The sequence below is a fragment of the Magnolia sinica genome, chromosome 16, assembly GCF_029962835.1.
Source record: "Magnolia sinica isolate HGM2019 chromosome 16, MsV1, whole genome shotgun sequence".
NCBI lineage: Eukaryota > Viridiplantae > Streptophyta > Magnoliopsida > Magnoliales > Magnoliaceae > Magnolia > Magnolia sinica.
In genome coordinates this window covers 14,199,478-14,218,505 of record NC_080588.1, presented here as the reverse complement: position 1 = coordinate 14,218,505, position 19,028 = coordinate 14,199,478, and the positions used below count along the sequence as shown (strand labels likewise).

Sequence of the window (19,028 nt, the reverse complement as noted above, 5' to 3'; positions counted from 1 at the left end):
TTCTAGTTTTCCCACACATCCACTCAACATTCTCAATTATGTAGCACCCAATCTTTGCTCATGTTGCCTTCTGTCTGTCCAATACTCTGCCCCATAGAGCACAGCGAGTCTAATAGCTGGCTTATAGATCTTTCTCTTAAGTTACATAGGCATATGCTGATGATCACACAAGAGTCTATAGGTACATCCAGTGTTTGTAGCATTGGTATCATTACATGTATAGCTGGCTGGATATGGAAGCATGTATTGATATCTCACCGGTACTAGGAAATGTATCACTGACTTAGGGAAACATTAGTGAAACATGGGGAAAATAGTGGAACTTCTCAATGGAACTTTAGGAGATGCTAAAATACACATACTTGCATATTCAGGAATCAAATAATTGAAAAAAAAAAACACATACATAATAAATTTCCCTTTAATGGGGCTAAACATCATGTAATGTTGTTTCATGAAAATATTGGGGAAACATGGGGAGAATGGTGGAATTTCTTAATGACACTTTAGGAGATGCTAAAATGCACATATTTGCATATTTAGAAATCAAATAATAGCAAAAAAGACACATACATAATAAGTTTCCCTTTAATGGGGGCCTAAAAGCATGTATTGCCGACTCTGGGAAACATTGGGGAAACATGGCGAAAATGGTGGATCCATCCATCTAGCCATCCATGCATGCATACATATGTACACACATACATGATCCATTCATCCATTCATCCATCCATGCATACACACATACATCCGTCCAGCCATATAACCATCCATCCATCCATCCATGCATGCATACACACATCCATCTGTGATCCATCCATCCATACACACACACACATACATACATGCATTTCATCATACAACCATGCACCATAAAAAATTGAATTGATTTTTTTTTTATTTATTAAATAAATAGATTTTGGCGATATTATCGATAATATTCCTATACATTGGCAATACAAGTGGCCGTTGGAATTTATACAGTCGAAAATATTGCAATACATTGGTGATATCGATACACTTGCGACATCGATACATTAATGGTACTTAGTGATACATTGGCAATGTATCACCGACACTTGGAATTTTTTATGCTACCAATGTTATCGGTATTGCCAAGCTAGTGATACCGATAAGATCATCAATATTATCGATAATATCACTGATACTCGGAATGCCGACTGTCTCAGATGTTGATAATGAAGTCGTATTTAATCCCAAACAATTTAAAAAGTACTAAATATCAAGACTCCCACACTATTCAATGTAAAAAAAAAAAAAAGAACAAAAAAGAAAAAAAAGACAAACAAACAAACTGCTATAATCAACTATGGCTTGCATCAATCTAAAAAAGACCCAAAAAATTAAAAAAGACATCCATCCTTGTAACTCTAAGTCAAACCAGCAAAGGCGACAATGAGATCTTTTGTCTAAAGTTAACAGATATCAACAAATCTTGATAATCTTAAAAAAGAAAAACAAATCTGAAATAACTAAGTGCTGGCCGCAAAAGAATCGCTATAAATCGGAACGAAAAGAACCTGTCCAAATGAAAATATCTAGCAAAGACTAGCTGCCACAAACCAGTTTACATCCCAAAAACATGATCAAAACTGAATGTCCTGTACTCCAATGAAAATCAGAAACTTCCACAAGATACCTCCATGTTAATCACTGTCAATTGCTGATTAGGCTGCAATGACTCTCGAACTGAGAGTAAAATCTGAGTAGGAAAGAAAAGAAGAGAAAAGAAGAAAAAGAGAGGGCAAGGAGAGAGAGATTAAGAAGGGAGGGTGAGGAGAAAATCCTAGGAGCTCTTTTTATTTGATACCACATCACAGAGAAAAAATGCCCTTGGGAGAAAAAAATCCAACTAGGGCTAGATGTCCAGCCCCCTTCTTATTTATATTATGTGATGTCTTGAATTGCATAAAATACCCTTGGAAGTAAGGGCAAAAGAAGAAAAACAAAAGAAAGAAAAATAATAACAGGAGAATAAGAGACGACTGATGGTCCAACGAGAGAAGGCCCCCGGTTTAGAGAGAGGGACCACGATCTAGAAATATCTATAATAAGTAATACCAGAAAACATGAAAGTCAAGTTATCATCACCACTACCACTACCACCATCATCATTGTTATTTTTGCCCTCGGTGCGTAGTAACCGTGCGTTTTTTTTCATGTTTGACACATCCATTTCCTTTTTGGATGTAGTACGTTGTTACCTCAAGCTGATTTTGTCTTTTGAGCTAAACCACATGTTTCAGCTCTTTTGATATCTGTATCATGCATCTGAAAGTGTGTACTTTTCTTCCACATGGTGCCATTACTGGATTTCTCCATATCAGTTTACATTTTACAGTCATGAATAACTTTTGCTTCTCTAATCGCCTTAACCACAGTGTATTGTGGACACTGTGGTGTGTCTGTGTTGAACATATATGTAAATATTTTGGATTGAATGTCCTTAAGGCTAATTACAAGGCTGAATTGCAGCCATTAACATCAATCTAGGCTAACAAATAAGGAAACAATGACTGTACAAGATATATACAATCATGCCATAAATAGATGACCTAATTATGGCTAAATATATGCTGTCCCGATTGACATAATCATGCCATAATTAGATGACCTAATTATGGCTAAGTATATGCTGTCCCGGTTGACATCCCATTGACATCCCCCCTCAAATTGATGCTAGTCGATCAAGAAGCATCAATTTGCCCACAAGAAACTGATGGCGCTATCGTGTCATGGCCTTGGTAAACACGTTAGCTATTTGAAGGTCAGTGGAAACATGAGGAAGAGAAATGATACGAGTGTCTAAGGCTTCCTAAATAGAATGACAGTCCACCTCAATGTGCTTCGTTCGTTCATGGAAAACGGGATTAGCAGCAATCTGAATGGCACTGGTATTATCAGCGTGGAGAGGTGTAGGATTAGACTGGGAAAAACCAAGCTCAGCCAGAAGCCCATGAAGCCAGACAATCTCAAAACAAGTAGCAGACATGGCACGGTATTCGGATTCAATAGAAGATTCAGAAACACGAGGTTGTTTCTTACTCTTCCAAGGGATCAAAGAATCACCAAGAAACATGCACCAGCCTGTGATAAACCGTCGAGTATCAGAACATTCGGCCCAATTCGCATCACTATATGCAACAAGGCGAAGAGGAGAGCTGGTTGAAAAGAACAACCCACGGCTAGGGGACCCTTGAAGGTATCGGATGATACGACGAACGGCAGCCAAATGTAGATGGTGTGAAGTTTGCATGAACTGGCTAACCTGCTGAACAGCGAAGGAAATATCAGGCCGCGTAATAGTCAAATAGTTCAAACTACCTACCAGTTGTCGAAACAGAGTAGGATCAGACAGGAGATCACCCTCACGACGATACTTCGTGTTTACTTCTAGCGGAGTATCCACAGAAGAAGTATCTTGAAGACCAGCTAAAACAATCAAATCCTATGTGTATTTATGTTGATTCAGAATGATACCAGAAGGATTCGTGTGAACTTCCAACCCTAAGAAGTATGTAAGAGGACCAAGATCCTTCATATGAAACGAGGCCTGAAGATGCTGCTGTAGACGAGTGATTAAGTCTGAATCCGTCCCGGTGATAACAATATCATCAACGTAAACAAGAAGAAGAACAATACCAGCAGAGGTCTTACGAAGAAACAAAGATGAGTCATATTGACTCTGCTCAAAGGAAAACTGAAGCAAAGTAGACCGGAACTTATCAAACCATGTCCGGGGAGCTTGTTACAACCCATACAGAGATCGCTTCAATTTACATACATCAGAAGAAGAGGAGGAGGTCAAGCCAGGCGGTAGGGCCATGTAAATTTTCTCTTTGAGATCACCATGAAAAAATGCGTTTTTAACGTCCATTTGATGAAGTGGCCAGCCTTGGGACGCTGCAATAGAAATAACCATCCACACTGTAGTCATCTTGGCGACTGGAGCAAAGGTCTCCTCATAGTCCACCTCATATTACTATCTGTTACCAAGTGCAACCAACCGGGCCTTATAGCGATCCAGAGTACCATCAGAACGTAGCTTAATCGAGTAAACCCATTTACAATCAATGGCTTTAACATTCGCCGGACAAGGAACAACATCCCATGTGTGATTGTCCTGAAGAGCTCGAAGTTCTTCGGTCATCGCCTCACGCCAACATTCATGCTTAACAGCCTCGGGATAACATGATGGAATTGAAATAGAGGATAAAGTAGCATGAAGAGATGTATGAGAAAAGCCATACCGATCAGGAGGACGAGAGACTCTAGTAGACCGGCCAGGAACAATGTCAGAACCCGGATCAGCCACAGAAGGAACAGTCTGAACAGGCTCAGATGTCGGGTTAGGCTCAGGAAGGGGCAAAGTTGGTTGTCGGCGTTCATACACAAATGGAGGTTTGAATCGCTCAAGAATAGGAGTCAAGTCATCAAAATGAGGAAGAACATTGATCTCAGGCAAGGATGCAACATGAGTAGAAAAGAAAGACTGATTTTCAAAGAAAACAACATGACGAGAAATATGAAATCTGTTAGAGCATGGATCATAGCAAACATAACCTTTGTGTGAATTACTATAACCCATAAAAGCGCATTTAACAGATTGGGTAGAAAGTTTGTGTCATTCATGTGATGGCAAATGAACAAAACAAACACAACCAAAGGTACGCATATCAAGATAGTTGGGATGCTGATGATGAAGACGATAATAGGGAGTTTCAAAATGCAAGACACTTGAAGGCAATCTATTAATTAAATAAACTGCCGTGGATAAGGCTTCCACCCAAAATTTAGAAGGAACTGAAGATTCAAGCAATAACGTTCGAACAACCTCCAACAGGTGGTGATTGTTATGTTCAACAACACCATTCTACTGAGGCATATAAGGACAAGAATGCTCAGAAACATTTCCTTTCTACTTGAGAAAGGCATGAAATTCGTGAGACATATATTCACCACCCGAATCAGACCTTAACACTTTAATACCTGAAGAGAATTGAGTTGCAATATAAGCCACAAATTGTTGAAACACAGAAAATACCTCAGATTTAGAACGAAGGAAATAAATCTAGGTATACCTACTATAATCATCAATGAACGTGACAAAATATTTATAATTTGCATGAGATATAATAGAAGTAATACCCCACACATCACTATGGATCAAATCAAAACAGCTTTAAGCATGACTACTATGAGCAGGGAAGGAAAGAGACTTACTCTTACCTAATTTACATGTCGAGCAATCAAAAGAGAGATGAGAGGAAAATTGATCTTTATTATCCATCAAACCAGAGTTTACCAAATGAGATAAAACAATAGAGTTAGGATGACTCAAACGTTTGTGCCATACTTCACCCTTATTGTTTACAGTAGTACAAGCCAAAGAAATGCAAGAAGGAATGGAAAAATGTAGAGGAAACAATCGTCCAACTTTAGGCCCCTTCGCGAGTATCTTCCTCGACACCCGATCCTGCACGATACAACCATCACAAGAAAACCCAACATTACAATTGTTAACAACCAATTGTCCGACGGAAATGAGACTGGTAGAAAGCTTAGGAGATACAAAAACTTCTTTAACTAATGAATTAATATCCCCAACAACATGACTAGATAACTGACTACCATCAGCAATCTGAATGTATGATGAGCCATGGTAATTCCGAACATTGGTAAGAGTGTTGGAGGAACTAGTCATATGATTAGACGCAGCAGAATTAACAAGCCAAGATAAAGATGGTAGTGTACTGTTACCTTGAAGCCCTAACCTTGAAAAGGCTGAAATAATCATCTACTGAACTGTTTTAGGAGTAAGAATAAAGGGATCACCAGTTGTAGAGGAATTAGCGGAAGCAGAAGTACCCACCGCAGTTTGATAGGCATTAGTTTGGCGATTCTGGGATGAGTCGGATGGTCTTTGATAATATGTCCTGGCTTCTTGCAATAATTGCAAGATTTCTTGGCACAGTGAGCAACAATATGCCTATATTCCTTGCAGCTGAAGCATTGGACCTTCCGCATATCCCTACCCTTGCCTTTCCCATGAACTGCATAAGCGACGTCATTAGAGGTCATCCGGTTCTGCTAAAAAGTAGCTTGTGTTGCAAGACGCTGCTCTTCACGAAGTAATTCCCCAAAGCACACATCCAAAGAGGGAGGAGGATCACGATTCATCAAATTGGAGCGAGTTGCCTCAAATTCCAGCCGTAACTTCATTAGAAACTGATATCTCTTGCTCTATTCATGTACCTCCTGAACAGCAGCGAGTGATGCAGCTGGTATCTTAGCATAAATAATGTCAGCAAATTCACCCCTCAAATTATGAAACCCAGAAAAATAATCTTGTATGGAGAGATTGCCCTGAGTGTAATTGGCGATCTCATATTCCAACTGAAAGCGTTTGGCTGTGTGGTCCTGATTGTAAACCTTCTTTAAATACTCCCACATATCTCTTGCAGTCTTGTACAGCCTCAGATTTAGGACAATCAGAGGATCAACAGATCCTAAAATCCATGTCATGACTCTAACATCTTTCACTTTCCACTGAGCCAATTTAGACAGTTCAGTAGGAGCTGGATCACTTCCATCTATGTGACCTCATAACTCTTTCCCCAGGACAAATAACTCTTTCCCCAGGACAAATAGGCGAAATTGAAATTCCCAGGCAGAATAATTCTTGCCTGTGAAGCGCACACTAAAAGAATCCGAGTTGCTAGTAGACATGGTGCCCCGAACACAGTAATAAAGATAGATAATACTAAATCCACCTCACCCCTAGTCCAAAAACAAGCCTACAACCAGCAAGCCCAAAACAAAAGGAGACCAAAATGAGAGTTTCCAGCAAGAACTGGACACGCCGACAGCCACTAATCACCACAAAATGAGAGTTTCTAGCAAGAAAGAAACTTCCTACCCTCAACAGAAACTGCCGAACAACAGTTTATAACCCACCAGAATTGTCTACACCTTCCTTTGAAGGTATCGACAGCCAAGGAGACCAACAGATTAGTCCCAACCCAACCCAGAAATCTCAGAACAGGTAATAGAAAGCTTTAATACCATGTAAATATCTTGGATTGAATGTCCTCGAGGCTAATTACAAGGCTGAATTGCAACCATTAACATCAATTTAGGCTAACAAACAAGGAAACAATAACTGTACAAGATATATACAATCATGCCATAAATAGATGATCTAATTATGGCTAAATATATGTTGTCCCGATTGACACAATCATGCCATAATTAGATGACCTAATTATGGCTAAATATATGCTGTCCCGATTGACATCCCATTGACAATATACACCCTATTTTAGGCATAAGGAGCATTCAAACCCCATCATTTTATATACGTACACATGTAGTCTCTAAATGTAGGTGTTAAATATGATCACATAGTGATACTTTATAATATATATTGAAATTGCACGTGATGGTGGTTCACGAGCTATGAGTGGAAGCTTGCCGGAGCTATATAATGAAGGCTATGTCCTACAGGAAGGGTGATTAGGACCAAATAAAATTTTTGTTAATTAAATCTAATTGCCTACTTAAACTAATACACCAATTAAACTAAATAAGGCAATGTAACTCTAAGGCTTCCAAGCCAATAGATGGTCCAATCACATAGACTATTATAAATGCGACATGTTAAGCAACCAGTCTATAAATGATAATGTACATGTGTGTATGGAATGTGCTAACTATTAAATCCTAATATTCATCTAATCATGCATACATATAATTTATCAATCAATCACACAAACATAATTAAATAAGTGCTCAAATAATAATCCCAAATACAACCATATATAGTGGTTCAGTTTCCCTGCTCCATTCCTAGCGGACGCACTCAATCCATGAGTGTACCGGATTTCACTATCGGAGGTTTTAAATAAGGTTCATCTCTAATCTTTACAACCCTACATAAGGACTTAGCGTACACTCTCATCGAAGGTTCCCGCAAGAGACTTTAGTTGATTTTCAATCGGCTAACTAACAACCTTGGTCCTAGTCGAAGGACTTATGTTTACACCCGCCGAAGGCTCCCATGGAGACTAACACGTACATACCCATGTCTAGTGAATTCGGCCCTACACAAGAGCCTAGGTCCTACACAAGAACTTATTGAGTTTGGGTTATAAACTCTTACCCTCAAATCCTATACAAGGAAAGAGAGTATGGACTAACTAAATGACACTTGTCGAATTGAGCCCCTTTGATGCGTCATCTTGGGTTGCTTGATCGATGCTCTCCTGTGCTTCAATCAACTCCCTTTTTGCTCCCCCGATCATTAATGCCGATGCGTTGCCAATGCCTCATCTCCAAGATCAAAGACCTTGCATGCGATGCTCCTTTGAGGTGACCAAGGTGATGGGAGGTTGGGTAGAATCTCCTACAACTAATGAAAAGTTGTAATGCCTAGGGGATACACCTAGGCGGGTGTTTTAGAGGGTTTAGAAAAGGATTTAACCCTTGGTTCAAGTCTAATATCTAGAACAAGGTGGAGACTAAGTTCATCTTTTTCATTGAGTTTGGAATCATCTGTTAAGTGATGAATCACAAAGAAGATAACTTAGATCTGGTGGTTGTAGAGGCTTGGAATATGGGATATGAGTGAGGAATATCCTAAACTTCTATTGCACAAAAAACCCATAAAAATGCCCAAGGTTTGTATGCCCTATATAAAGAAACCAAGTTTCAATGGAAAAAAAAAGGGGCAGAAAATGGCTGGTCAATCGATCGAACCGAGCCTTCGATTGATCGGGTGATCACCATAAATCCAGCATTTAGAGAATTTGTTGATAGACAATTTGGGCCATGTTCGATCGCTCAAGATCGATGAGCGATTGAACATGGATCGATCGACCAATTGATCGATGGAACCAATGAGTCTATTGTTTTTTGGGAAGTTTGGTTTAACAGTGGCTTGGGGACTTCTAAAGCTTATATAACAATGTTCAATAGGGGCTCCTAAGGCTAATGGATGATCAATCAAAGGTTTACGTATTAGGCCATAATTATCTAGAGGTTTAGGATTGTTTTAGGTCAAGGTCAGGGTCACCAAGGTACCTCATTTATCTGTTCTTTACTCCTTGATGCTCCACATCCTTTTGTGTCTTTGGTGTTTAGCGTCCAAGGGCTCAACCGACTACATGACACATGGACTCATATGATTGACAAAGAAGGTGCATAAATCACTGCACATTGACAAAGAAGGTGCACAAATCAGTGCACTAACATGTGTTAAAGATTTGTTAAATGATGCAGCCACGCAAGAATGACAGAACGCATAGTTATACGAAGAAGTATTGAAGCACGAAAAGTTAATTTGCTTCTCTTTAATTTCTCTATGGAAACAAACATCTAGTGTTGGTAGTGTCTTGGCTAAGCTATTTACAGTGTGCTTCAGCAAAAGAAATAGCTCGTATTTATGTAAGGACTTATACTGTTCAAAATCCATTTCCTGATTGCCAAGGGTTGGGTCAGAAGAAGCTAAAGAAAAACTCAAGGGACTTGGTGCAGATGAGGTATTTACGGAAAGCCAGTTAGAAGTGAAGAATGTCAAGGATCTTCTGGTAAAATTGTCAGATAACAATTCAAATAGTTCCATCTTTTGAAGTTTCTTTCTGCTGCTTTTTTAATTCACTGACATGCATAGGGTGTTCTACCTGAACCTGCACTGGGATTCAACTGCGTAGGGGGAAATCCTGCTTCCTTAGTCCTGAAATTTTTAAGGTGAAAAATACTAGCTGGAAGTTTTAAGGGAACTTTGTTATTTGTTCATAAACTAAGTTGTCTCTTTGAGGTGACAAATCTGTCCATTGCAGGCAAGGAGGGACTATGGTAACTTATGGTGGTATGGCAAAGAAACCCATCACTGTATCTACCTCATCTTTCATATTTAAGGTAAAGTTTTAAACATCAGTGCTTTGTGCAGCATCACCTTTGTGCCTTTATTTAAGCCATTATTAGCCTGACGTATGAAATCTTGACATCATTGTACTGTTAGATATAAATATCCTTCATTGTCAAGACCTTAGTTGTGGGAATGTCTGAAGTATCGATATGCCACCATGTACACCCTTGGGATATGTAAATATCATGGGAAACTGGCAAATATTGCATGCGTGGCCTAATATATCATCGTATGAGGGAGACATCGGGGACACTATAGGGAAACGATGGAATTTTTTAGTGAAACTTCAGGAGATGTTGAAAGATACATGATTACACACTTAAAACTCAACCATAAATATATATATATAGTAGTTTTCCATTATTTAGGGGACAAACAATGTGCTGTCAGCCATGAATGAGTTCATATCATTCAAATATCAAACAATTCAAGCCACGACTCACAAACAATACAACCAAATAATAAAAAAGAACAAAAATTTATACCTTGAGCGATTATAATACTGATGCTCCACATAATTAAAGTATTGTGCGTAGCTCATGAAGTTATGATTATAGTTGACAAAACATGAAGCACAACAAATTCGATTGTTCAGTGGGGAAGTGTCTGTTTCAATATGTTTTCAAGTATATATAGGTTGGAAGTAGGAGTGGGAACATTAACCCAAAGCACGATTTGAAGCGGGAGCGGCGCCTAGTTAAAAGGATAGGCAACTAAGATTATGATACTAGGCCATGTACTCTCTATGCATAGTACTCATCCTCCACTATTTGCATCAGTATGTTCATTGGTAGATACTGAGCAGTCGCCGTAATTGTCAGCATTGCTCGCAGTTGCATTGGCTGTGGTTGGATACCTCCATACCTAAATTCATATCCAGAATGCATCTGTCCATGGCCATACCCGTCTGTAATTGTAGGCATACTCATGACATAGCCAAAGTCGGATGACTGGGTATGGATGTCATAGCCTAGAGTCATTCATCCCATTGTTGCACGTATTGTTTTATGTATCATAACCATTATATGCATCGCGCCATTGGGATACAAAATCATCTATCAATATTGTTGATAATATCACACATATCGGAAAATGTATCATTATCTGAGTGAAACATTGTAGAACATTAGGAAAATGGTTGAATTTTTTAGTTAAACTTCAGGAGATGTTGAAAGACACATGATTACTCGCTTAGGACTCAAAAGGCTACAAATAAAAACTCCTATGCATGGTAGTTTTCCATTGTTCAGGGATTAAACCATGCACTGTTGGCCATCAGTTATACAATATATACAAAATGGGTTCATATCATTAAAATATCATGCAATACAAGTAATAAAACACAAACAATACAACCACATACTAAAGAGAACCAAAAATATACGTTGGCGACAAACTCACAATTCACAAGAAATTATAAGGCAGCTCAAAGTGTCATCCCTATCCCCACTGGGGCGGCCATGATACTGCTGCTCCACATATTGTCAGCATTGTGCCCAGCTCATTAGATGATGAAACCAGGCCCTGTACTCTCTAGAAAATGATCTTATTCATATCATCTTGTCATGGCTTTTCACATAAAAAAGAAAGGAAAATATTTTGATTTAGATAGATGGCTATGTATATAAATACATTGCATGCAAATATTTGATTACAACAAAATGCTAAGGCTTGGTTCTTGTTGCCTCATCTTTCTTTGCTAATTTATCTCAACCTAACCCATAAAAGCTTGTAATGAAAGAAGTAACAGATTAAGCGACTGAACACAAAAGAGTTCAAATGCCCTATCCAAAAGAGTCATAAAAATTCTCCCATTGCCCAAGCCTAACGCCTTTATTGGAGGCTTGCACAAAAATAGCCAAAATAATGCTCCATCTTGGATATAAATCCTAGGGGAGCTATACGGTTGGACTACCTGGGGAGGCAGTCTAATTGGTTGATAATCGAAGCCATCCGATTGGATTTTAGTTCACACAATCCAATCCAGCCATAGGTTTGGTCCCCATCTTTCTTCAGGACTATCTTGATCATATATCTTCAATTGGGCCAATTGGACCATTGATGTGGTTTAGACATTCAATATGGATGGTTGGATGGGCCTGATATCCAATTTGGATGGTTGATGTCATCCAGACCTTCTATATGGAACATTGGATGGGCCTGATCTTCAATATGGCCCTAGGAAGAGTCTGATGTGGGTCTGACATGCATTGTGAAGCTGTAAATGTGCTTGATCACTTGATTAACTGTCAATGGGAACTGTTCTACACATCGATCAGATGATTAGATCGCCTGGATGCATTTTTTTATTTCCCTCAGGCTTGAAGAGACATCTCCCTCTGTCCAGATTCGCCCTTATGTTACGCCTTCTTCCTCAGTGGTAGTTGACGATGCAATGCTACTCGTCAGATTGGCTTGGTTGTCATAAAGCTCCAAGTTGGCTCGATTGTTGATCAAGCTCCAAATTGGCATGCATTATTGCTTCTTTTGCCTCCACGAGCCAAGATCTTTGCTGTATCATCCATCTGGCAAGGATCCGTCCGTTCTTATTTCGTTCATACACTATTAACAGATTCATCTTCTGTGGGCTTTGCATGGGGCAGTTGCGGGCAAGTCTTGGAAAGCAGTTTGGTGGCTTGTCATAATGGGAATATTCCGGTTCATTTGGAAGGACCACAACATTCTATGTTTCCAGAACAAGAAATCTTCAGTTGATAGGGTCAATTATTCAGTGAAATGCGCTGTTTCGGAATGGGCCCCTTACGTTCAAGCAAATAAGACTGTTGATCTCTCTTTTTTGTTTTAGCCTATGTGTTGAGTTGTCTTCTTTTTTTGTCCTTTTGGCGGGTTTCTTAATAAAATTTCAGTTCTCTCTCTCTCTCCAAAAAAAAAAAAAAAACTAAACAGATTTATGTCAAGCTTGAACACAGTCCTTACCAAAATTTTCCAATCTAACAATCAAGTTTTTCATCACCTTTTCGTTCTTCTCGGTGTTTTATCCATCTGCTGTTTCAGAACAAGACTATTATTTTCTGTTCTTGTTTTTTTTCTAACCAATTCCAAAATTATTCCTATATCCAAACTACCACTTGGCGTTTTTATTTATTTTTTTTAAATAGTTTATTACCAACACATTTATTAAATAAAAATATTTTTTGAATAAAAAACTAAACAAGTTGTTAGCAATTACCATAAAGTAAATATTTAATGGGGAGTCTGTTACATATTTGTGTTGTTAAAATTATTAATTATTTGGATATAATTGCATCACTTATGACTAGTGTTTGAAATATTGGTATTGTGTTACGTATTGCATCCTTGGGATACAAATGTGTATCAGTTATTGCACTGGATATATCATTTGTATTGGGTAATATATCGCACTTTTTGGGAAACACAGGGAAACATTAGGAAAATTTTTGAATTTTTCAATGAAACTTCAGAGATTGTTAAAAAAGACCTTAATATACACTTTTAAATCATAACATCTCAAAAAAGAAGTGCACATAATAGGTTTCCTTTATATAAGGTCCTAAGCTACGCACTGTTTGGCTGAACTAATGCAGCTATATTCAAATTGAATGCATAACATTTAGAGTGTATGTGATGATCATTTCATCAAACGCTCCTAAATACTTCGAAATTAGTCTTAATGACAGCTGATTAAAGGGAAATCTTGAAAAAAATAAATATTTTAATTAAAAAATGAATTTTATTTTCCGAAAATTGACTAGGACTTAAACAAATCAGTAGATTAGCCCTCGTACATGCTTGATTTCATGTTTGGAGTGCAACGTTGCAAGCAATTTGGGAGAAACTGGGAAAATTTCGAAATTTACCCAATTTTCCCCAAATTGGGCCACCTACACTCAGATTTCAAAATTAGAGTGTATGTGATGATCCTTTCATCATATACTCCTAAATACTTTGAAATTAGTCTCAATTGATAGCTGGTTGAAGGAAAATTTTGAAAAAAAAATAAGATGGAGAACATGAAGAACCAATATTGAAATCAAAGATCTAACTCCATAATTTTTCATGCAAAGCATGAAGAACCAATGGATTTATAACCAATTGACCCTGATTTAAAATAATTTCGACAAAAAAAAAAAAAAGAAAAAAGAATCAGAAATTGAAAATGCTCACCGGATCGAACATGTGGGATATATTGGTACTACATGTGCGTTTTGTATCGCATAGGTGAGATACAATATATATCATGGGATATATCGGCCAACATCATAGGGCCTGTTTGATCTGGTGGATTTCCCCGTAAATGATGGTGAACTCACAGTGATTGCTTATAACAGGCGTTTGAAACGGCTATGTAATTTCAATGGCAGCTTGGGGAAATAAATGATCCTCAGTCAGAGGATACATATACTGTCCTTTTGTCCTTATTTTACTCTATTGGAACCTTGATTTACTGATCCGTACTGTTCACCTCAGGGCCACACCACATGTGAACCATAGGCCTAAATATTTTCTTGATGAAACATTTCATATGCTTCCGTTGTGACCTAAAAATAAATGGTTAATGAACGAATACAGTGATGGAAGAAATGCATATCAAACAGCCTGTTTGAATTCCGGTTGCAACTGGTGGTGTCTGACATACAGGTAAATTAGTGATAAGTACAAATTTACCCTTGTTTACTGGTAATTCCACCATATCAAACAGGCTTTTAATGTCTCCAATGTTTCCCTCATAGTGTGATACATATGATATTTCCTGATGTTTCTGCATCCCAAGGTTGTGATGCATTTGTGATATTGATAAATAAAACATTGTCGATGTATTGGTTGGACTGTCATAGTATGGAGTGGAATATGATTAGGACCTGTCATACTAATCATAGGCAGATGGATAGGGACTGACATGATAAGCGTAGGGAGATAAGAGGACCATTGTAAAAAAGGCCAAGAGTACAGATGGGAAGTGCTGTAAGGAGTGTACGAATGACCACTTCCTGTAGACATCTTGAAAATAAAGGAATAGACTGCTAAGGAACAGATTATTGCCTGGATGGTGTTGGTTGCAGGTATTTTAAGGACAAGTTGAAGGGACTGTCTGGTGACAGTCTATGAACATGTGAGGGCTGGGTATTAAGACTGAAAGCGGAAATTTTATGGAACAGTTTCTGGATTGGCTGACCGTGGATGGATTTTGGAACAATCTGGGATGGTTAGGCTAGTTTAGACTTTAGACATTGGTTTTAGGGTGGCTGTTCAAGTTTTAGAACATGGGCTGAGGTTAAGGGACCAGTTGCTTGACATGTTTTGGGTGTCGGGTATCGGATTAAAAGTTGATAGATTTGGAAAGAGAAATAGGTCAGATTATAGGCTGAAAATGGACAGATTGTGGGCACATTCTGGGAAGTGTTTGGTTTGTGCACAGGTTTTAAGATGGTTAAAGAGTGTTTGTGATGGGCTGAACTGTTTGGGGACAGTATGGGGACAGTTTGGATCATAATTGGGCTGTGTTTGGACTGTGCTCGAGGATTTGGGGTGGGTTTAGGGGCCACAGTTTCAATTTAGAGTAGAAAAGAGGTTTTTATTTTATTTTAAAGTTTAGGGTTAAAAAATGGGGTTACAGATTGGGATTTAGGGAAAATTAGGCTAGAATTTAATTAACTAGAGTCGGACTTTGTCTAAGAAATTAGGGATTTGCTATAAAATTAATAGCAAGGTAGGCGGATTATTGAGCTGAAATAAAAGGTTTCAGTTGGGGAATTATATGAAGAGCGGCTGCAGTTGAGGGTTTAGGAATATAGAGGTGATCTGATATAGGCTTAAGATTTGGTTTCAGAGTTCTGATTGGTAATTTGGGTAAAGGAGGATCGGATGGGAGTTAGTGTTAGATGTAAGGAAATTGGAAGAATAGGGTTTAGGATTAGGGGAGTTTGGGGATATTTTTGGGAAGGTGTGGTATTGGCTGACATCTGTGGTTATTGGGCATATTTGGGGACACGTTTCGGCCATCATTGCCTCACCTTATCTCCTGTCCATGGTTTTGGTGGTGTTACCTTTTGTTCTAGTATAAAAACCATCAGTTCCCTCCTAGCGGAAGGGTACATCAACTGAAGGGGTTCAATTTATTTATTTATTAATTATTATTGTTATGAGTTTTTTTATTAGGAAATATTGGATATTCCTACTTTTGTTACTTAAAGGACATTTGTCATATTGATTTATTATGTCATTAAAAGGGTAAGGGGGAGTCTGATGGGTGCATCATGTGCATGCCCCCCACCCTACGCACATATTCAAGGAGGGCCCCACTTTCGGTTCGAATCGACGATGACATCTTTGGAGGGCCTCACAGTTAGGGCTGTGCTATGGAGCATTGGAGTGAACCTGATCATCATATAGATTCTACCATCAGATCTCATGATCGTGGCCCACTACCTTAGATGATTTAGGATTTTGAGTTTTGACTATTATCGTTATTAGAAACATCATGAACGGCTTTGATTGCGTAGATTAGATATTATTTTATTTACTTCAGCTTTAAGTATTAGTGTGCGCGCATGGCGCAAGGGTAAAATTGTCTTTTGAGGTTTAGGGTTTTCTTATGAATAAGCAACCCCATGTAGGTATTTTCAATGAAGTTTATGAATAAAAATTATGCGTTTTTCTTCTTCTTTATCTCTTTGGGTTGAAGAATCGGATTGGGTGCAAAACCCTCCCTTCCTCAAAGGGCTAACTACTATGGTGCGAAGCAACAACCATCCCAAATCATCCCCACTTCTTTACACCCCACATCCATCATCTTCTACATCTCTCCCATCTTCAGATTCACCCTTTCTTGTACCCAAGTTCTCTTCTACAATAGATTTTCAGTTTCTGGCCCATTAGAGGGGCTGAAACTTCGGCAGAGCACCACGCACAAACTGTGCATCGGATTGACACGAAATTTGGCATGGAGGCAGTCCCACCCTGGCCGATCCTAGCCTAGGAGTCGCTTTTCGACTTTGTGGGCCCCACACACGTGCGGACGAGTGGTCCCGCACGTGCGTCCAGGGCCAGCTGCTGTCCACGCATGTGATTCATCTCAGGTTCTGTTTTCCTCTATTTTCCTTCTCTTTAGGCTTAAATCAAACCCCTTAATCCAAATCCCTAACCCTAAGAGTCCCAAATCCTAATTATTCTCAATTTTCAAACCTTAGATTTTCCCCCGAATTGAAACTTGGTGGATCTCTTGAATTAGAGAACAATCTTTTGCAAGAATGGATGACTCTAACAATCCTTTGGGTTTGTTTGGTTTATAATTTTAATTTGATCCAACCCTAAAATTGCATAGGCTTGGACCCCCATAGATTCCCCTTTTTGAATATTTGATCGTATGTAGGATGTAGAATTTTGTGATTATTTAAAACTGGTATAATCTCAGGCTTGATCTCTTGCATTCCATATTTAATTTTATGTCCTGCATCAGTGTCCTACCCTAATTTCGGCTCTCTTCTCTTCTCCTCTCTTTCTTCTCTTCTTTCTTTTGATCTACTACAATAGTCAATATATATACTATGATAGATTGAATTCATGCATTTTTTTTGGTCCCCATTTACCACTGTACTTTTCATGCAGGATCTTGCATTGCGAGGGTTCTGGTTACAGAAGTTGATGAGTACGGAAAATGCAAAAGATTGTAGAGTGATGATAGATTACCTTTTGAGTCTAGTTTGTGATGGGAGCTTCAAATATGAGTATGTTTTCTCCCCTATCACCTTTTAGTCTTGGAAGCATCATTCCAAAGCCTTGGTCAGCTCCACCAAACAGTTTCATCTTACTCTTATCTGGGCATTTTAGCTGGTTTGCACCATACTTAGGCTTTTGGTGGAACAGTTCAATCTGTGCTAAAGATCATTCAATGTGTGGCCCTTTGTCACACCGTATTGGGCCTGGTCCGCCAGCCTCATGTTCCTGGTTCATGACGGGTAGAAATGAGTTTGGGCCAGGCCCCAGGCTTGACTAGAATCAAGAATCTTGTCGAGCCTGCTCCTGGCCTGACACTTCTTCACTAGGCCCAGGTGCGAAGATGTCCAAACTGAGTATTGTTTTTTCCTTGAAAACCCTGACCATATTCTTTTACATTGCTGCACATCTAGACAGCATATGCTACCTATCATCTTGTGGTAGTTGCTATTGCTGTTCTTGTTATTGTTGTTATTAGGCATTTCTTTTAAACAAAGGAAAAGGAAACCCCCAAGGCTTCTCTCCTCACCTTGTGGTTGATTGTTAACTGAACTATACATCCTCTAATACATGCAGGTTGGAGATGGTTCCTTTCAAGGATTTCAATGTAGCACTGGATAGGGCGCTTGGAAAACTAGGTAGCCATCCAAAACAGGTTATTAAATTTTAACCTAATGAGCTATTTGCGTACATCTTCAAGAACATCTGCTTGGAACTCTGTTGAAGAAAGTGATGGATATGTTACTGTAAGTTGTTTGATGCTGTTTTGGCAATGGTTTTCTTGCAGTCTGCAGAGCTACCATGCTTCCACCATATACACCTGTTGCCCTTTGGTAATTCCAATAATTTGTTTGGTGGGCTCGACCTTGTATGGGCTGTTGCGGAAAAATCTTGTTGATTGGTCAATCCTAGTTGTTCATCCATTAGAATTTCACTTTGAATGTGCACACCTGTTGATGTTGGTTTGCTTGGATGTACCAGCACCATGAGGCAGACTGGACCATCCAGTTACTGGGATTTTTATTTATTTATTTATTTTTTTTAAAAAATAATTACAGCACGACTCATCGTCTGAATAGTTCCAATTAGTGATCCGGCTCTGCCCAATACATCGGCCTGCCATTCACATTTTCAGGAGGGCATTGTTTCCTGCCTTTTTTCTTTCTTTCTCCTCAGTGTGAGTCCCTCTGCTAAATAATATACTTAAACACAAAAGATGTAATTTCAATTAATAGGGAAACTAATCAAAGTCTAAGCTTGTTCTAACCTATATAACCGTGGGTTCTAGCCGTTGACTAGCTCTTACCAAGTTCAAAAACCCGAGAAATCAATTTGACTCAATGTTCAGTTGGGTTGGGTTGCCTTGAAGAGTCAAACTAGTCTT

At 38.8% G+C, this 19,028-nt stretch overlaps 1 protein-coding gene across 4 annotated transcripts in view; it reads left to right on the top strand.

The window, feature by feature from the left end:
• LOC131228545 (enoyl-[acyl-carrier-protein] reductase, mitochondrial) overlaps positions 1-18,578 on the top strand; it is a 32,556-nt gene extending 13,978 nt beyond the window's left edge. For all 4 annotated transcript variants that reach the window (XM_058224277.1, XM_058224278.1, XM_058224279.1 and 1 more), the window contains exons 7-11: positions 9,509-9,608; positions 9,692-9,768; positions 9,861-9,939; positions 17,537-17,655; positions 18,221-18,578. In XM_058224277.1, the coding sequence (XP_058080260.1) occupies positions 9,509-9,608; positions 9,692-9,768; positions 9,861-9,939; positions 17,537-17,655; positions 18,221-18,314 (469 nt within the window). In that variant the 3' untranslated portion in view covers positions 18,315-18,578. The remainder of the gene's footprint in view (positions 1-9,508; positions 9,609-9,691; positions 9,769-9,860; positions 9,940-17,536; positions 17,656-18,220) is intronic.
• The last annotated feature ends 450 nt before the right edge of the window (positions 18,579-19,028 follow it).